The 19740-nt window shown below is 52.9% G+C and overlaps 1 protein-coding gene across 1 annotated transcript; it reads right to left on the bottom strand.

Annotated features, from left to right (window-relative positions):
• Positions 1 to 4: 4 nt before the first annotated feature.
• On the bottom strand, positions 5 to 11052 carry ALOX12B (arachidonate 12-lipoxygenase, 12R type). The gene is made up of 15 exons (XM_065909952.1): positions 10906 to 11052; positions 9549 to 9753; positions 6873 to 6954; positions 6671 to 6757; positions 6440 to 6562; positions 6031 to 6134; positions 5514 to 5686; positions 5137 to 5280; positions 3771 to 3974; positions 3463 to 3549; positions 3062 to 3231; positions 2495 to 2616; positions 754 to 854; positions 375 to 545; positions 5 to 184 (listed from the first exon to the last, which is right to left on the bottom strand). The coding sequence occupies exons 1-15, from the start codon at positions 11050 to 11052 to the stop codon at positions 5 to 7; spliced, it is 2100 nt and encodes a 699-aa protein (XP_065766024.1).
• Between the last annotated feature and the right edge of the window lie 8688 nt (positions 11053 to 19740).

The raw sequence follows: 19740 nt of genomic DNA, 5'->3' as shown, positions 1-19740 counted from the left end.
CATGCTATATAGAAATGCTGTTCTCAATCAGCACAGGGTCCAGGTAGTAGTAGGGGATGGGGAGACACTTGTTGCGTTGGCGGATGTTGTGTGAGATCTGGGCCAGGCGCTGGCGGAGGGTCTCTATGCTCCTCCGTGGGACCTCCTCCACGAAGTGGATGTCCGGGAAGTGGCCTAGGGGCCGCTGCGGGCACAGAACCAGGCAGCTGGAACGGAGCCCACCCCTCCCCACCCCTTCAGTTCTTCCCCTTCAGCAGCCTCCCTCCTTGCCTCTTGCCCTTGACACCCCCCTCTCACTGGGCTCCCAGCTCCCCAGCCGCCTGCCTCTGCTCAGAGGTTCCCCAACCCCACCTGCACCCCCAGGCCCAGGAAACCTTGTCGTCGGGCTCCCGACTGAGTGTCCAAAGCACCAGTAGGGTGATGCATGTGGTCTTAATATCTGGCAATGTGTCAAGAAAGGTCTCCAGCGTGGTCAGCCCCTTGGCCTGTATTGGTGGGTTCCGCATGGATGAGGGGAAGTTGGGCATCCAGGCGGTGAATTCCAACTGGAGGTAGAGTAGAGAGGGGCTTCTGGGTCAGAGGTCTCTGGGTCAGAGACCCTCGGGTGTCGATGGAGGCGGGGATTGAACTGGGGACTCTGGTTGAGAAAGATCTGGGCCAGACTGGGGATTATGACTGAGGCAGAGTTCAGACGTTGGGGCTGGAATTAAGGTCAAGTCTGGGCCTGGGGCAGGGGCTGGTGAGTCCAGGTACCTGCCCTGTGTTGACAGCTGCATGCTTGGCAGAGCAGGTGTAGATGACAATGGTGACATATCGAATCAGCTCAGGCACAGTTCGCAAGCATGTGGGGAAGCCTGGCGGGAGGGCAGGTACAGGCAGGTAAGGCCCAGGCCACATCAGTGCTGCCCAGGTCCTGGCTGGCCCACAGAGGGCATGGCCAAGCCCAGCTCACCTTGTTCTTCCAGCGCTCCAGGCTGCCCCCAACCTGCCTGTTTGGCCCTTGTTTGGCCACAAACCACCCCCACCCCCAAGGTGGGGTTCAACTGGGCCTTGGCCAAATGTCCTCGGGGGCTTCTCCAAGCTTGCTTCTCTTTCCTGTGCCCCACCTGAGCACCTAGCTCTGGTTGCCATGGTGACTCCAGGTTCCAAAAGCCCAACACATTCAAACCAGACTTGTCATCTTCCTCCCTCAACTGCTCCTCCTTCCAGGCCCCCAGCTCAAAGAATGATATACACCATCCATCCAGTTTCAAAAGCCCAAAACCCAGGAGTCACCCTTGGCTCCTCCCTCCCACCACTCAGCCCCCACTGACAAACCCAAACCAGTCAGCAAGTCCTGTCATTTCTGTCTCCCAACTAGCTCTGGCATCCTCTTCATCCCGAGAGCCCCTTCCCAGGGCAGGTCCCTGTCATCTCCCTCCTGGACACCACAGCAGCTTCCCAAACTGTTCCCTGACCACCAGTGCAGTCTGACATCCTACTGTGCATGTTTCATCTCCCCAGACACCCCTCGACAGCTCCCTCTGAACTCGGAGGAATTCCAGACTCCTTAACCAGGCTGCAACACCCAGCCCTTGCTCCTGGCTTCAGCCTCATCTCACAGGAGGCTGCCCCACTCCTCCCGCCCCAGAACCCCAGCTGCAGGGACTTATCAGCAGTCCCAGAACTAACTCTGCTCAGTCTGGCTTTCAGGCCTTTCCACATGCAACTCCCAAGTCAGGACTCTCCAACCCCACCTCTGTCATCACCTGGCTGACCTCCCATCATGCAAATCTTAGCTAGATCTTAGCTTGCTGCTACACACCCCTCACTCTCTACCTGCCAGCCCTCCCCAAGCTGGGGTAGGTTCCCCCATCCCACGCTGGGTTCCTACAGCCCCTCCCTGGCTTCCCCACAAACTGCACCAGTCTTACTATAGTGCACCTGCCCGTTTACAGTGAGTGGCTACCCCTGGAGACTGATACAACTCAAGGGCAGCGCCTTCAGCATCTCATTCCCTTTGGCCTCCCCAGTAACCAGTACAGTGTTCACCACTTTGTAGGTGCTCGCTAAATACTTGTTGAGTGGGTGCCCAAGTGGCACATCTTCAGGATTCGCTCCCCACCCCCTCCCTCTCCTGAAACCTGCCTGCTCCTCGCCAGCTCCCCCGCCTCCAGTACACACTGGCCTGTCCTGTTGGAACTCATGCCCCATTTCTCAGCCCACAAAGGTTTGTTTTTTTTTTTTTTTCCTGAAGCAAGAGACTGGGACCTCTCCTGGTATCTACCAAGATGACCCACAGCCCCCTGAGCTCAGACAGGGACCCCCAGCTAGTCAGGCTTTCTTCCCCAACCTCTCTGAGATGCCACTGCTCCAGCGGCCAGCGAAGAGCTCTGTTGAATCCCAGGGCTCTCTTTGGCCTCCTTCGGCCCAAAGTGAGACTAGTTTCAGCCCAGCCTGGGAGGGCCCACCCCACGCCACAGCCCTGGGTCTCTGCTGGGGGTCAGGCCCATACCTGAGCTCTCACGCCCTAGTAGACACTCCTTGAATATCTCCTGCACCCAGGACTGCAATTCCAGGTCACCTTCCACGGCGGCGTCACATGGGTAATAGTAGGTGATGATCTCTGTCACATACCTGACCGGGGGACAGGACCTCAGTTTGAACTCTCGGTGCCTTCCCTTACCATGGTTCCCCCACCTCCCTCAGGATGCCCCAGCATCGGTTGACCCAGAGCAGCCCCAGGCCTGTGGGTGGGCAGAGGTAGCAAGAGGAACGGCTGGGCAAGGTCAGAAAACACTCAGAGTGCTCCCAGTAAGGATCAGATGAGGCCCACAGGCAGCTCAGAGCCCAGACAGGGTCTGGCAAGCAGAGCCAGATGGGGGCCAAAGCAAAGAAGGGGGCCATCAGGCCTCAGAGGCCCCACCCAGAGTGTGAGCACATGTGTGATCCCCACACACATTCCAGACCTTATCCCCAAGACCCAGGAGGGCACCCCTGGTCCTTAAAAGCTCCCCAGATCCCCTGTAACATCCCAGGGTGTGTCCACCTCAAGTACCACCCACTGCTGCCGTGACCTCACCTCTCCAGTGCATCCCACACTGCCAGGCTGTCCTCACGGTAATAATACCCCGGCAGGTCCTGAACCCCACGTCTCACAAAGTCGTCGGGGAGGTAGAGGTTGTCGTAGTTGATCTCCGACAGAGCCCGCACCATCGCCTCGGCAAAGCCCGACAGGCCCAGGGACATGCTCTGTAAGGGACCAGGCAGACCCTGGAGCACGCTGTCTGGGGATCCTCGCACTCCGGACCAGCACACCCAGCTTGGCCTCTGCAGCCTGGCAGACACAGCACCCGTCTTAACTGGTCCCCTCCCTCCGTGCCCACTCATGATCTAAAGGCAGCTGGGAAGTTCAGCTTTAGTCGAACTGCAAAGGCCAGAAGGGAAACACATGTCTTGTGGGGCTGGAGAAAGAAGTCTTACCCTGGCGGAGAGCCCCCCTTCATTAAGGAGGACAGCCCGCCCGATGCTGTTGATCTGGATGGTGAACCGGGTGTGGGGGATGAGGAGCTGTTGGGGGGAGCAAGGAAGATGATGAGAGAGGGCTGAAGTCATCCCCTGTAGAATGTCAGCACTCCCTGTTTCTGCAACATCAGACCCCCCAACAGCCCCCCAAGCTGCCTCCCCAAGTCTAGCTGGAATCCTTCTGACTCCGTAGCAAACCGGGCAGCTTTCTGGGGTTAAATGAGGCCGGCAATGTTTCACAGAGGCCCCTTGGCCCGAGCCCATACCTTGTAGAGGGGATGGCACATGGGTAGCTGCCTCAGCAAGGCCAGGCAGAAGGCCTCAGCGATGAGGTGGGTCTCCAGCAAGTGGGAGATGCCCTCGTGGCAGTAGAACTCGGCATAGCGCACCCACGTCTTGGCCAGCAGCCAGTCCCACTCGGAGTCACTGGGCAGGAAGATGGGGCAGTCGGGCCCGGGGGTCTGGCTGAGCTGGGGGTGAGGAAGGAGAAAGTGTTAGGTGAGAGCATAGACCCACATACACAAGGGCCCCCACTACATGAGGGAGGCAGAAGGGAGACCAGGGGGTGAAAACTCCAACCCCTACACTCCAGTCCCTCTGGTCCTCTGAGCACACCAGGGCCTTCCCTCCCTCTCACATCTGCTCCTGCTCTTCTCTCTGCCTGTGGTACCTTCCCCCATCCCTTCCTCTACCAGAAAGCTCCCACTCATTCCACAAGAACCAGCTCAAAAATCTGCCTCCTCTGAAAACCCATCCTTACCTCAATCTCATAGTCGCCACATTCAGCTGTGAAGGTTGTGCAGTGCACAAGGGTACCCAGCTCCCTAGGGGTTAGTGGTTCATTGAAATCTAGCCTGCACCGTTCCACTAACAAGCCAGGAGCATCAGAACTTGGCTGATCCCCACTCCCACCCCAAGGGGTGACTAATTCAGACATGATCCTGGTGGAAACCTCTGGGAAGAAAGCATCCCAGTTTCCCTTCCAGCCAGGCCACACTCTCGAGGCAGCAGCTACATATGATTAGCACAGTTTTTCTAGCAGATAAGCCACAGCAGGCATTGACTTATCAAGCAGGTGGATGAATGGAGTCAAAGAGACAGGCTCACTCCTACCTGGTCACTTCTGTGCATATAGACACAGTAACCACACTCTACAACTGGGGCTTACACACGAGTGCACCCACAGAGACCCAACTTTATGCAGCATGGGCATACAAGTGGCAGCACAAAGATGTACTCAGGAAGGGACCTTCAGAGACTCAGTCTGGTGCTTACAATACACCAGGCTCACCACTAGCCACACACACAGACAGGGACATATATAAACATAGGTGTATTCTTAGATGCACACACAGGAACATAGACTCACACAGGCACACAGGCCCACACAGAGATAGTGCACGTTCACACAGGCACAATCCTTCACAAATAGATACACACACAGGGACATAAAGTTCACACACACACACACACACATACACAGGCTGACCGACTGACCATAAACTCACACAGATAGAAGTATACAAGTACACACACCGGCCCATGCCATCACGCATCTCTTCATGCACACACAGAGGCTCACCCGCGGCAACACTCACACAGCACCCACCCCCAGACCTGCACCCCGGGCACCTGGATGGCAATAGGCAGGAGGTTCCCTTCCCGGCCAAAGTGCAGCAGGCAGAGTGGGGCGCAGTGGTACTGCTTCTGGCCGTTAAGTTCAACAGCGGGAATGCCCTCCAAGATGCGATAGTCGGCCAGGTAAATGTTCCCCTTCTGGAGGGGAGCTGTGATGAGTGGACAGGTAGGCACCCAACACATGGTACCCATGACCCACGCCTTGAGTGCAGGGTGCTCTGGCTCCCCACGCGTGGGGTTGGCCAGGACCCGAGGTGGGGAGTGGGGTGGGGGGTTGGGGTCTGCCGAGGAGTGGGTGGGGAGAGACAGGGATGCCAGGAGAGAGGGAGGAAGGGAAGCTGTGGGGGGCTCAACTCCAGAGCGAGCCTCACCTCCAGTTCCGCTTGTAGGCACGTTCCCTCGCCCAGGAAGGGGGCCACCATGTCGTCTGTGACTGGGAACTTGTCCGGGATCCGCGTGCAGCGGCAGAGCAGGCCTGGGTTGATGCCATTGAGGTACTGGTACCCAAAGAAGCTGTCCTCTGCCCAGTGCTCAGCCACGTACTCTGGGGGGACAGCGCGGGGACGTCACGACGCCACCCACTCCCCCTCAGGGTCAGAGAGGACGAGAGCTGAGGACCGGGAGGGAGGGAGGAAGGCCATGGACCACAGAGAAGATTTCGGGGAGGAAAACCAAGCTCCCGGCCTAGGGTTGAGCCGCCGGAGGGGAGCAGGGCGGCGTTTTCCGAGGAGCCGCCAGAGGGCGCGCTCGCCTGTGCGAATTCCGGCCTCGCGTTCTCTGTGCGGCTCCCACCCCACATCCCCCGCCGGGGTCCTGCCTCCGGCCCGCGGCTCGAGCACCTGGGGCCCGATCTCGTCCCGCTCCCCCGTTCTCGTTCCCACCCCATACCGAAGACGACAGATTTATTGCCAGGGAATATTTTCTTAATGTCCTTCAGTTTCTTCCAGGACCGTTTGCTGTCCACCAGGCCGCGGAGTTTGAACCCCAGAGCCCTATGACAGGGGGGATTCGAGGGGGAAGCCGTCAGAAACGGGGTCCAGTGCCCCTGGGACGGCGGTAGGGCTGCCCCACCCCCGCTCCCAGGGTCTCCTGAGTCCCTGAGTCTGGGCGGGTCTCAGGATCGCCCCGTGACACAGCTCAAGGCCTTCCTGTGTCTAGGTCTCCGAGTGTCACCTCTAAGGTTCCCTAACCCTCTCTTTTCGGCTCCCGCTGCCCTACCGTCCATGCTGTGGTGGAGGCGGGCGTGGAGCGACAGTCTTTACAAGAGCCCTCACACCCGCCCCTCACACACACTCACATGGGGCTCAGGCGGAAAAAGAAGGCGGCCGTCTTGGTGAAGGAGTAGCGCAGATTTAAGTCCAGGAACTTGGTGGCCTTAAAGTTGATGAGAATCGGGAACCCGGGGATATAGCCATTCCACCTGTAGGGAGGAGAGCAGGGCTGGGCCTCTGGGGTCCAGGGCACAGGGAGGGGGCAGGGGGCAGGTGTCAGTCGTGGGAGGGGCCCTTGGGCAGCCCCAGGTCCTTACTCCGGCCGGTTGGGGTTTCTCCGGGCAGGAGGGCGGTAGCTGGGGATGTGTACGTAGTTGGGCAGGCCAGGAACAAAGACTCTCCAGCTGCAAACAGAAGCCGAGCCGGTTGGCCCTGATGGCCACGCACCATCCCAGCCACCACGCACAGCCACCACTGGCCCCCTGACCTCCCGAAGCCCTTGCCCCCCACCCCCCTCACTGGTAGAAGTCCTGCTTGGCTCTGAGCTCCTCCTTTCGGTGTTCCAGAAGGATGGGGAGTGTGTCATCTGCTGCTGTCTTTCCTGCAGGGAGACCAAGGAGGAGGCTCAAGGTCTGCCCCTGCCCACTTTGGGGATCAGAATTCAGCTTCTGTCCTCAAAGTCAGCGCTGTGGGGAGGTGGGACACGGCCAAGGATGGGAAAGGCTTACCCTGGGAGAGAGAGGGTGTGGCTACTCCGAGAAAGTCAGATGAAAGGATCAAAAGGATTACGGACCACCCTTCCCTGTCCTTGCTCTACCTTCCCAGGGGGCTCTGCTGCAGGGAAGTCCCTCTTCTAGAACTCCTGGAATATGAATACCTAACAGTTATTTAGAACTTACTGGGTACCAGGCACTTTCTAAATATTGTTAGTTGCTCAATCATGTCCAACTCTGCAACTTCAAGGACTGGGGCCCGCCGGGCTCCTCTCTCCATGGGATTTCCCAGGCAAGTATACTGGAGTGGATTGCCATTTCCTTCTCTGGGGCATCTTCCCGACCCAGGGATCGAACTCAAGTCTCCCGGGTCTTCTGCATTGCCTGTGGATTCTTTACCTTCTGAACCACCTGGGAAGCCCTACTTAAGTCAATAATTTAATTTGCATAAGAACAGTTTAAATTATGAGGCAGATAACTATTATAGGCCCACAGTCTGATCACAATTCCAAAAGGTCCAGAAATCAAGTTTTTGTTTTTTATTATTATTTTTTTCCACAAATAGGCACACACTTCTTGGCCAACAAAACCTGATCTAAATTTACCTGAGGCTGTGTACGGTCTTGATTTAAATCACTCTGAAACTAAAGTTTTGGCTTGCAGAAACATTTGACATATTTGCAGTTACCCTGGCGGATGTATCATGTAACATACGGTATGTGTGAGTGTATAAAGAATATATACATATATGAAGATACATTTGTGTAAATACATACAGGGAGTCCCCTTAACTGTAGTTTCACTTTCCCTAGTTTCAGTTCCCTGCAGTCAACCTCAGTCCAAACATGTTAAAAGGAAAATTTCAGAAATAACATTGGCCTCTCACATCAACCCCATGAAGTAGGTTCTGCTGTCAGCCCAGTTTGACAAATGAGGACACTGAGACTTAGAAGAATTTGGAAATGAGTCCAGATGCCCAGCAAGTGGTGAAGCTGACACTCACATCCTGGCTGGTAGTCCCAGGCTGGCAGGTGCCTATCGCTGCCTCCCCATCATTTTCCTTCACAGGCCACCTTCCTTCTCCTTCTATCTGCCTCAGCTCACGTTGCACTCAGGGTGAACAATGCCATCTGAAGTCGTGTAACCCACAGACCCAGTTCAGTTTCATCCCTGGAGCCTTCGTCCTTGAAGGTCCCAGCCGGTCATTCAAGTCTCCCTGCCCTGGTTTTTCATGGCAGCTGCCCCACCCAACCCCATTCCTGCCTGCCTCCCAGCGTTTCCATGCTGCTCAGACCTATCACTGTGGGAAGATGCTCCACGTCTCTGCGAGGCCCTCTCCTATGCCCCCACCTGACCAGGCCTGCCTCCCTCTGCCCCTGATTCTCCTTTCCCCAGCTCAGGCCCTGACCCCCTGCTCCCAGGGCAAGGACTTGGCCATGGGGGAATGAGAGAAGGGAGAGGAGTGGTCAGCCTCTGAGAGGAGGAGCTCCCCGCCCTGAGGTTCCCTCAGCCCTGCCTCCCCTCTCATCTACCTCGGAGGAGGCCGGAGGAGCCCAGAGGAGCATGGCTGGTTGAGAGAAGGGAACAAAAGAGGACAAGATTGAAGTCTCCTTGGAGCAGCCACACAAGGGTAGATGCAGGGGTGGATGCAAGGGACTTGGGCCCTCAAGTCCTGTCCCTTTTTCATGGCAGCAATCAAGTGGCTGGGAAAACAGCTGCGGCAGCCTTGAGTGGCCACCTCAAAGAACTCTGACAGTCAATATGAGTAACAGGGCCTTGGATTGGACTGTGATGGAGCCTCACTGAATAGGGGGTGGAGTGGGCAGTGGGTCCTTTGAGAGAAATGAGGTGTCCTTTTGGGGTGACTGGAAGCCCATTGGAGCCACAGAACATCCCATCAGTCTAAGAAATGCTCAATTAGAAATCCGGGGCATCGTGAGAAGGTACAAGACCTCCTGTTGTACGGCCTTGCAGGGCTGCTGAACCATCAGGGCTTCTTCAGAAAATAACAAGGCAGCTGGTAGAATCATGGGAGGTCCTATCAGAGTAACAAGGCATCCTGTTACAGTCACAGCACCCTGAGGGGGTAACAGGGAGTCTTCAGAGCAGCAGTTCCTGCTGCTTGGCGTACATAGGGCATCCGATCAGAGTCCTGAGGTCTGAGAGTTGCCAGGCTTCCTGTGGGCATTGAGGGGAGGACTGTAGAGATAATGGAGAGTCCGCTCTGAGAATGCTGTCTGCAGTCAGACCCTGGGGTCCAGAGAGTAGCACCCCCTGCCTCGTTCCTCCAGGCTGCAGCCTTGAGCCGGGCCCAGCAGAGCAGCATGGACCATGACTGGTGTGGGAGAGTGACAGGTGTTCCTGGGTGCCCCAGTCAGGCTGGCACTTGACTGGCTGGCTGGGAGCCTGGGGTGGCCATGCTGGGGTGGCCAGGCCAGAGCGAGGGGCTTCATCGTATGGGATGGAGACAGTGAGGACTTACCTGTAGCCTCCCGGAGCGCCAGGGTCTCATAGCCGTCCATCCACTGGTAGGCGGGGAAGTGGTAGATGCGGCCATTGGGCGCACAGACCTGCACGTAGTTGCAGTACCAAGGGTTCTTGGGGAAGAAGGAGTAGCGCTCTTTGTACAGGCGGACGATGATGAGGTCCCCCAGGTCCTGCTGACACTGGACAGTGTAGTCGTCCACCTGGGTGGGCACAGGGCCAGCTGAGCAGGCCAGCCTCCACCTGTCTGCCCCCTCACCCAGGCCCCACTCATGCTGGGTGATGCTCACCTCCCTAGACCAGGATGACCTGATTGTTGGGGTCTCTGACCCCTCCCACCTGCCTGACCCCACCTGGGCAGGACTTCAGGCTCTCCCTCTCTCCATCCTTGGCTCCTGAAACCCCCTCCTCCCACCTCCTCCTCCCCAGCCACCTGAGGCTGCAGGAGCCATGCAGACCCCCAGGGACTGGTGTACAAGGGGTCTAGAGCCCCCACAAGCCTCCTACATCCTTAAGAGTGGGCAGAGGTGGTCCAACCAGCCCTCCATTTCCTCCCACTTAGCAGTGAAGATGTGGAGATTCAGAAATGTCTACAAAGATAGAGTGACCTGCTAAGGTCACATAGCAGCAGTTGGCTGGACCTGACTCAAAATTAAGCTGAGGGCCCAGCAGAGGGGGGCCTTTTATCACAGAGTAGGAGAGTCCCCGCTGGACAGGCTGGTCTGATGCCTTGTATGACACAGAGAATCCAGGGGAAATTTAAGCCAAAGATGCTGAAGCTTAACAACTTATTGACCAAAGGCAAATTAATAGGTCTTTTGTTACCTGAACATTATTTACCAGAGATGGTTCAGTACTCACTTACATAACAAATCACTGGTCATGGATCTTATTTTGCAAAAAAATTCCCTGGTCAATAATGTGATAATTTAGGAAGGATGAGTAAGAATGGGAGAGGGAGGCATGAGGAAGAGTGTGAGAGAGGAAACAGGAAAGGGATGAGGGAAGAGGGGGTGGAAAGAGACTGGAAAGCAGGAGAGATGAAACTAGTGGGAGAGGGTTGAGAGGTGAGGGATGTGGGGTGAGTGATGACAGAGAGAGAGATAAAGGAGAGGGAAAAAGAGGTGAGAAAAGAGCAGGGGGAGGAATGAGAGATGATGGCAAAGGAATGAGAGGTGACGGGTGGTGGGGAGGGGGTGGAGGAAGGCTGGGAGCCAGGTCTTGGGTAGGGGCCTCTGAGCCACCTTGGAGCCCCGCCACTTTCAGAGCCCTGTACCCCTCCATCCCTCCCCTTTCTCCCTAGGCACATGCTCACACACACACACACACACACACACACACACACACACACTCACCGCACCAGTTGCAAAATCTCTCCCAAAGTGGTTCAGCAGCTGCTTATGGCTCTCTCCCTGAGTCCCCACGATGATCAGAGAGATGGAGTCCATGGTTCCTGACAAGAAGTCGGTGCCCGTGGCCACCCTGACTTTGTAGGTGGCCATGGTTGCTCTTCAAGAGGCAGGAAGGGGGCTCAATCACAGATACAGTGAGGGGGGCCACAGGGGGGCCCAAGCCTGGCAGGAAAAGTCAGACACAGACAGGAGTGGAAGGATCAGCCGTCCGAGGTGGAGAGGTGAAGCAGGGACCCAGAGGCTGGCAAAGCTGGTGCCCCGGACGGGGCTGGGGGTGGCACCAGGTCGGGTGCAGGACAGGAGTCTGGCAGGCTGGGGTGGGGCTGTGCTCCGGGGCCAGTGAGCAGGCGTCTGGGCTGCGAACCCTCTGGGAGCTGGCAGGGAGGGACAATAGGCAGGGTGCTGGGCCTGCCCCTGAGAGGGCGGGTAGCCTTGGATGGAGGAGCCAGTCCAGCCTGAGCCAAGGCCCCAGGAAAGTTAGGGGAGGGGCTCCCAGATCTTTATCAGCCTTCCTTCTGCCCACCCCTATTGGCTACAACACTGGGCACCCTGCTGAGCAGGGCCTTGGATAGCGGATTACTAGCACTGGTTCTGGGGGCCCCCGGTGGGTGGAGGTCAGGGGAGGGGGGACACAGCATAAACCCACTGTCCAGCTGACCTGTTGCCTTGCCATTCCACTATGGGAAATGGGGCAGTTAGTGCCCACAGTAGGAAGGCTGGCCTATCCTTCTGTCCCAGGGTCCAGAACCCACAATACACAGGGTGATGAGTGTTGAAACTAGAGCTTGAGGACAGTCTCCAGGAAGGGGTCAGGGATCAGAGGGGGGTTATCTGTGGCTTTCTATGGGGCCACAATCAGCCAAAGAGGGATTGGGATTGAATACAAATGTAGAAGACTGTTGGGGTGAAATTTGGGGCATAAGAATTAAGCTAGAGGCTTCCCTTGTGGTCTGTTCGTTAAGAATCCACCCGCCAATGCAAGGGACATGGGTTCCACCTCTGATCCAGGAAGATCCTATATGCCACAGAGCAGCTAATCCTTACACCACAATCGGACCCACAAGTTGCTACTACTGAAGCCCAAGTCTAGAGCACATGATCCACAACAAGAGAAGCCGTCCTGATGAGAACTAGAGAGTAGCCCTCACTCTCTGCAACTAGAGAAAGCCTGCTTGATGCAACAAAACCCACAGCAAACAAAAATAAAATAAATAATTAATTTAAAAACAACTATTGCATCATGAGGAAAAAAATAAAAAGTTAAAAAAAAAAAAAAACCAATTAGCAATTCTTACAAAAGTCAGACCAGTGAGTAGCTCTGGGTAAGAGTACAAACTCAACATCAACCCCTCACACTGCCTTCTACTCCAGATCAAGCAGATCAAGCCTGGTGGTGGCAACTTCTCACCTTTGGGACAATGACATCATCCTTTCACGTGGCCCCCGGGGCCCCCTTCATGGGTCTCATCCCCCACCACATTCCCCTTTTCTCTCTTCTGTCTGGGACCAGGTGCCTTTCATTCACTCACCAGCAGACACTACGGAGCCCCCTCCTGTGTTCCCTACAATGCATTTATAGATTTATTTTTGGCTGCTCTGGGTCTTTGTTGCTTTCTCTAGTTCAGTGAGTGGCTGTTGCTCTTTGTTTCAGTACACAGGCTTCTCATTTCAGTGACTTCTCTTGCTGCAGAGCATGGGCTCTAGGACTCTGGGCTTCAGTGATTGCAGCACACAGGCTCAGGAGTTGTGGCACTCAGGCTTACTTGCCCTGTGGCATGTGGGGATCTCCTCACACCAGGAGTCTTTTGAAACTATGTCCCGTGATTCTCAACCACTGAACCACCAGGAAAGTCCCCTCCAATATATTTTTAGGGCTTCACAAAACAAATCCCTGCTTTCCTTCCTGGAGCTTACATTCTAGTGAAGGAAACAGATAATTTTACCTAATAGCCAGGTGAATCAAGTACTATGCTAAAGAGTGATAAGAGCTGAAGAGAAACTATAAAGTAGGGAAAGATAATAAAGTGTAAAAGACTACACTTTAGATATAGAATAGCCAGACGTCAGGGGCTTCCCTGGTGGCTCAGTGGTAAAGAATCCACCTGCCAATGCAGGAGATGTAGGTTCAGTCCCTGGTTGGGAAGATCCCCTGGAGAAGGAAATGGCAACCCACTCCAGTACAGTCAGTTCAATTGCTCAGTCGTGTCTGACTCTTTGCCACCCCATGGACTGCAGCACACCAGGCCTCCTTGTCTATCACCAACTCCCAGAGTTTACTCAAACTCATGTCCATTGAGTTGGTGATGTCATCCAACCATCTTATCCTCTGTCGTTCCCTTCTCCTCCTGCCTTCAATCTTTCCCAGCATCAGGGTCTTTTCCAATGAGTCAGCTCTTCCCATCAGGTGGCCACACTATTGGAGTTTCAGCTTCAACATCAGTCCTTTCAATAAACACCCAGGACTGATCTCCTTTAGGATGGACTGGTTGGATCTCCTTGCACTCCAAGGGACTCTCAAGAGTCTTCTCCAACATCACAGTTCAAAAGCATCAATTCTTCAGTGCTCAGCTTTCTTTATAGTCCAACTCTCACATCCATACATGACCACTGGAAAAACCATAGCCTTGACTAGATGGACCTTTGTTGGCAAAGTAATGTCTCTGCTTTTTAATATGCTATCTAGGTTAGTCCTTCCTTCCAAGGAGTAAGCATCTTTTAATTTCATGGCTGCAGTCATTATCTGCAGCGATTTTGGAACCCAGAAAAATAAAGTCTGCCACTGTTTCCACTGTTTCCCCATCTATTTTCCATGAAGTGATGGGACCGGATGCCATGATCTTAGTTTTCTGAATGTTGAGCTTTAAGCCAACTTTTTCACTCTCCTCTTTCACTTTCATCAAGAGGCTCTTTAGTTCTTCTTCACTTTCTGCCATAAGGGTGGTATCATATGCATATCTGAGGTTATTGATATTTCTCCTGGCAATCTCGATTCCAGTTTGTGCTTCATCCACCCAGCGTTTCTCATGATGTACTCTGCATGTAAGTTAAATAAGCAGGGTGACAATATACAGCCTTGACGTACTCCTTTTCCTATTTGGAACCAGTCTGTTGTTCCATGTCCAGTTCTAACTGTTGCTTCATGAGATGCATACAGATTTCTCAAGAGGCAGGTCAGGTGGTCTAATATTCCCATCTCCAGCACATGGGATCTCAAAAGAGTCGGACAGGATTAAACAACAACATCCAAGCAAGAGCTCTTTGAGAAGGGGGTTTTTGAGTAAAGATATAATGTGAAAGCAGCTCTTCCCAACCACAGGGACTTTGCACACAGTTCCCTCTTAGGCCTGGTTAATGCTTCCTCTTCCTTTAGATTGTAGCTTGATAATTGCTTCATCAAGAAAGGCCAAGTTTAGGGAGGTTCAAGAGGGCGGGGACATGTATATACCTATTGCTGATTTATATTGATGTGTGGCAGAAACCAACACAACACTGTAAAGCAATTATCCTCCAATTAGAAATAAATAAATTAAAAAGAAAGACCAAATTTAACTCTTAATGGCTCCTAGAGCACTGTAGTTAACATCTTAGATGAATATCTGTCTTTCCCACTAGAGTAGAATATCTATAATTTGGTTTTCTCCCAACCTCCAGGCACAATAGCTAGTACCTGGGAGACTCTCAAACTATGGGTTAGTGATACGGATAAGATCAGGGGTGGGAACTGAATCAAGAATGGGGTTGGAATTAATGTGAAGATTCAGAAAGGATGAGGTGAGGGGTAGAAAGTGATGTGAGGCAGGGGGATGGGTTAAGGGGATGGAGGCAGGATGAGGAAGAGGCTGGGGATGAAGGTCATGTGCCGGTGCTCTGTGACTGGCAGGGCTATCTCATTTGCCAGGGCACAGTACCTGTCAGGCCCGCCCTCCTGGGCTCTACTCAGCCACCATGATGACTCTTGGATGATGCTAGGAACCTGATGATTCAAATATGCATCTTAAGATGGGAACTCTAAGCAAATGTTCCCAGTCACCTGCCTTCTAGCTACTCCTCTTCCCTTGAGACTGTGTCCCCAGGGGGCTGCTAAGGCTCCTTGAGGGGTAGGGCCAAGGACGGGGAACTGAGGCTCAGGGGCTTGGGATGCCAAGTCCTAAAGGAGCAGGGGTAAGCGGCCCAACCTTAACTTTCTAATCCAGCGGTACAGTAATATCAGTCTGTGGGGCATGGAAGGAGGCAGGGGCACCCAGGCAGCCAGGAGGGTAGCCTGGGAAGGGACATGGGGGGAACGGGGAGGGAACTGATGGTGTAGAAGAGTTTGGGTGTCACACAATCGTGAGGGATCTACCACCATTCTCCAAATCACAGTCCACTACCAATAGGTCTCCCCCAGCCAATTCCTCAGTCCCCAAAAAAGCAGGAGTGGTGGTTCTGGGTTTGATCAGGGCTCAAGTCTAGAGTGGGAATTCAGTTCTTAAGGGAAACAGAGATGAAGATGGGGATGGTGGGGATACAGACATGGCCAGGGACATGGAAGAGATTAGGCATAAGGAGATAGACGGGGCACTCCCTAGTTACAACCAAAATGAGGATGCATGACTCTGGGTAGGTGCTCATTGGGCTGAAGAACTGGTTCTCCTTGACCAGGGCTGGACCCAGGGAGCAGAAAAGGCCCCTGGGAAGGATGCAAGCTCACTGAGTTGGCTCACAATGAGCCACCCACACAGGAAGCCGAGCCCTCTCTGCTGGGGCACCCCCTACTGCCTTACCCCACCCTGAGCCGTGCAAGGCAGAGGAGCAACCCTGGGAGCCCCACCCCCCCAAGACAGAGGGAAAAAAATCAAGTCAGGTCACATCCCTACTTTAAGCCAGAACTTAAAACCGTTTTGCCCTTAGAATCAAATCCAAAGACTTAACTGCAGACTGTAGGATCATGCATGACCCAGCTTCTGTCCCCTCCCTGGGATCACCTATTCCAGCCACCCTGGCCTTGAACGCACACCCTTCAGGACCCTTGCAGTTCCCTGACCACCACACCTAATGCCCCTTGACCCAGGCATGCTAACCCACCGCCTGGTTTCATCTCCTGACTGCTTTTGCAACCATCTAAAAGGATTTATTTGTTTATGTGCTGTTTGTCTGCCCCATAAGCCAGTTGAAGTAGGGGTCATGCCAGGGGAATTCACAGCCACATCCCCCACAGAGTGTCTAGGGAGACAGGAGCCATGAGGGAAGCAAATCATAGAAGCTTCATGCTGGAAGGGACTTTCCTGGTGTTCCCATCCCTCCCGTTTATCTGACACATCTGGGCCACTGAGGCTGAGGGACTTGCTCAAACCCAGCTGGTGAAAGAGGGCTGAATGCTTCCCCTAATAACATACCAGCTGCCCTTCAGACTGACGGAAAAGCACAAAGGGTCCAGAGTGCAAGCTGGGGGGCCGCCGCCTGTCTGACGAAACAGGAGCTTTACATGGGCCCCCTCCCTACATCCTGTCCCCAGAGGTGTTCAAAGCCCACACAAAATCCTACATGTAGTCAGGTGTGTCTCCGCAATAAATCTCACTTCCAAGCTGGCTTTCCGGGGAACCAGATTCCAATGACCTTCCCTGGTCCCACCCTCTCCAGCTCAGGGCATTTTTCAGATGAGGCATGTCTTCTAATGCTAATTTTGATGCAGGTCAAGCAGCATCCGTCCTCGTCCTCGTGGAAAGACAAACTGCCTGTGACTTCCATGGTGGTCCAGGGACTAAGACTCTGTGTTCCTAATGTAGGGCTTGGATTCGATCCCTGGTTAGGGAACTAGATCCCACAAGCTGCCACGTAGATCTACGATTCCGCATGCTGCAACTAAGACCTGGCACAGCCACATTAAAAAAAAAAAATTATCTGACTGTGCCCTGATACCATTCCATTGTATCTTGATCCTACTGTTCTAAGTCAAAGCCCAGTTTTAAGAGGTGGGCACACCCAGCCTTTGCCACAGTCCTTCTGGCCACAAGGAGGCGACATTGGGCATTTCTCATTCTTTTGATTTTATTCAAAGGTGAACAAAATCTGGTGAGACATCCCCAAACACACCTCTTCATGCACAAGGCCATGGGGATCCTCTTCTCCCAGCATCACAGGTGCAGGAAGTAAAAATTCAGTCTTTGACAGAGCCAAATGCTGCCCCACACGCACTCCCCAAAGACACTGTGACTCTGGCCAGAGAGAGACTGTGACCAGGATTTGGTCAGGTACAGAATTTGACTCAGGAGGCAGAAGAGGTGAGGGGGGCTAGACGTGAAGTTTAGGGAAGCAAGAATATGGGAAAGTTGGATGCCTGTGAAGAAAGATCTGGATGACTGACTTAAGGGCTGCACAAATCTCTATTTTTAAGGGCTACAGGGCTGGAAGGGAGAATATTAGCCTCCCCAGATTACTATCAGTTTCAGTCAGGGTGGGCTAGACTATGCTGCAACAACAGTCCCCAAATCTCAATGGCCTAACTCAGCAAAAGTTTCTTACTCAGCTCCATCCCCAGCTCAGGTCAGCAAGGGGCTCTGCTCTAGTTCCTCAGAGACAGAAGCTGACGGAAGGACCATCACATTACTGGCTTCTAGAACAGAGGCCATCCCCAAGAAAAAGAAATGCAAAAAAGCAAAATGGCTGGCTGAGGAGGCCTTACAAATAGCTGTGAAAAGAAGGGAAGCACAAAGCAAAGGAGAAAAGGAAAGATATTCCATTTGAATGCAGAGTTCCAAAATAGCAAGGAGAGAGAAGAAAGCCTTCCTCAGCTATCAATGCAAAGAAATAGAGGAAAACAATAGAATGGGAAAGACTAGAGATCTCTTCAAGAAAATTAGAGATACCAAGAGAACATTTCATGCAAAGATGGGCTCAATAAAGGACAGAAATGGTAGGGACCTGACAGAAGCAGAAGATATTAAGAAGAGGTGGCAAGAATACACAGAAGAACTGTACAAAAAAGATCTTCAAGACCCAGATAATCACGATGGTATGATCACTCACCTAGAGCCAGACATTCGGGAATGTGAAGTCAAGTGGGCCTTAGGAAGCATCACTACGAACAAAGCTAGTGGAAGTGATGGAATTCCAGTTGAGCTATTTCAAATCCTGAAAGATGATGCTGTGAAAGTGCTGCACTCAATATGCCAGCAAATTTGGAAAACTCAGCAGTGGCCACAGGACTGGAAAAGGTCAGTTTTCATTCCAATCCCAAAGGAAGGCAATGCCAAAGAATGCTCAAACTACCGCACAATTGCACTCATCTCACACGCTAGTAAAGTGATGCTTAAAATTCTCCAAGCCAGGCTTCAGCAATACGTGAACTTCCAGATGTTCAAGTTGGTTTTAGAAAAGGCAGAGGAACCAGAGATCAAATTGCCAACATCCGTTGGATCATCGAAAAAGCAAGAGTTCCAGAGAAACATCTATTTCTGCTTTATTGACTATGCCAAAGCCTTTGACTGTGTGGATCACAATAAACTGTGGAAAATTCTTCAAGAGATGGGAATACCAGACCACCTGACCTGCCTCCTGAGAAATCTGTATGCAGGTCAGGAAGCAACAGTTAGAACTGGACATGGAACAACAGACTGGTCCCAAATAGAGAAAGGCTGTATATTATCACCCTGCTTATTGAACTAATATGCAGAGTACATCATGAGAAACCCTGGGCTGGAGGAAGCACAAACTGGAATCAAGATTGCCAGGAGAAATATCAATAACCTCAGATATGCATATGACACCACCCTTATGGCAGAAAGTGAAGAAGAACTAAAGAGCCTCTTGATGAAAGTGAAAAAGGAGAGTGAAAAAGTTGGCTTAAAGCTCAACATTCAGAAAACTAAGATCATGGCATCCGGTCCCATCACTTCATGGAAAATAGATGGGGAAACAGTGGAAACAGTGACAGACTTTATTTTTCTGCGCTCCAAAATCACTGCAGATGGTGACTGCAGCCATGAAATTAAAAGATGCCTACTCCTTGGAAGGAAAGGTATGACCAACCTAGATAGCATATTAAAAAGCAGAGACATTACTTTGCCAACAAAGGTCCATCTAGTCAAGGCTATGGTTTTTCCAATGGTCATGTATGGATGTGAGAGTTGGACTATAAAGAAAGCTGAGCACTGAAGAATTGATGCTTTTGAACTGTGATGTTGGAGAAGACTCCTGGGAGTCCCTTGGAGTGCAAGGAGATCCAACCAGTCCATCCTAAAGGAGATCAATCCTGGGTGTTTATTGGAAGGACTGATGTTGAAGCTGAAACTCCAATAGTGTGGCCACCTGATGCAAAGAGCTGACTCATTGGAAAAGACCATGATGTTGGGAAAGATTGAGGGCAGGAGGAGAAGGGGACGATGGAGGATAACATGGTTGGATGGCATCACCAACTCAATGGACATGGGTCTGGGTGGACTCTGGGAGTTGGTGATGGACAGGGAGGCCTGGTGTGCTGCAGTCCATGGAGTTGCAAAGAGTTGGACACAACTGGGTGACTGAACTAATCTGAACTGAGATCAGAGGCAGAGAGGTCCCGAGGGCTTACGCCGACAATTAGACACTCCTGCCTGGAGATGACCCACACCACTTCTGCTCATTGCTCGTTGGTCAAAACTCATCCATGACTCCGCCCATGCACAACAGCACCAGAGCTTGAGTCTTCCATGAGTTCAGAAGAGGAACCAGATCTCAGTGGCAATGTTAACAACCTGACACCCAGAAACTGGATTCTCAGGCTTTGCAAAATACCTAATTTTTTTGGTAAGAATGCAAGAT

Source organism: Muntiacus reevesi, chromosome 18 (assembly GCF_963930625.1).
Source record: "Muntiacus reevesi chromosome 18, mMunRee1.1, whole genome shotgun sequence".
NCBI classification, from domain to species: domain Eukaryota; kingdom Metazoa; phylum Chordata; class Mammalia; order Artiodactyla; family Cervidae; genus Muntiacus; species Muntiacus reevesi.
The sequence above is the reverse complement of the archived record's forward strand: the minus strand, read 5'-3'. Positions and strand labels throughout refer to the sequence as shown.

Bases quoted from the DNA above. Each gene is read 5' to 3' on its own strand.
- ALOX12B (XM_065909952.1), bottom strand. From the start codon at position 11,052: ATGGCCACCTACAAAGTCAGGGTGGCCACGGGCACCGACTTCTTGTCA. The intron at 6,135-6,439 runs GTGAGTGTGTGT...CCCCTGTCATAG, and splicing joins TTTTTCCGCCTGAGCCCCAT to GGCTCTGGGGTTCAAACTCC. The intron at 855-2,494 runs GTATGGGCCTGA...CCCTCCCGCCAG, and splicing joins ACTAGGGCGTGAGAGCTCAG to GCTTCCCCACATGCTTGCGA.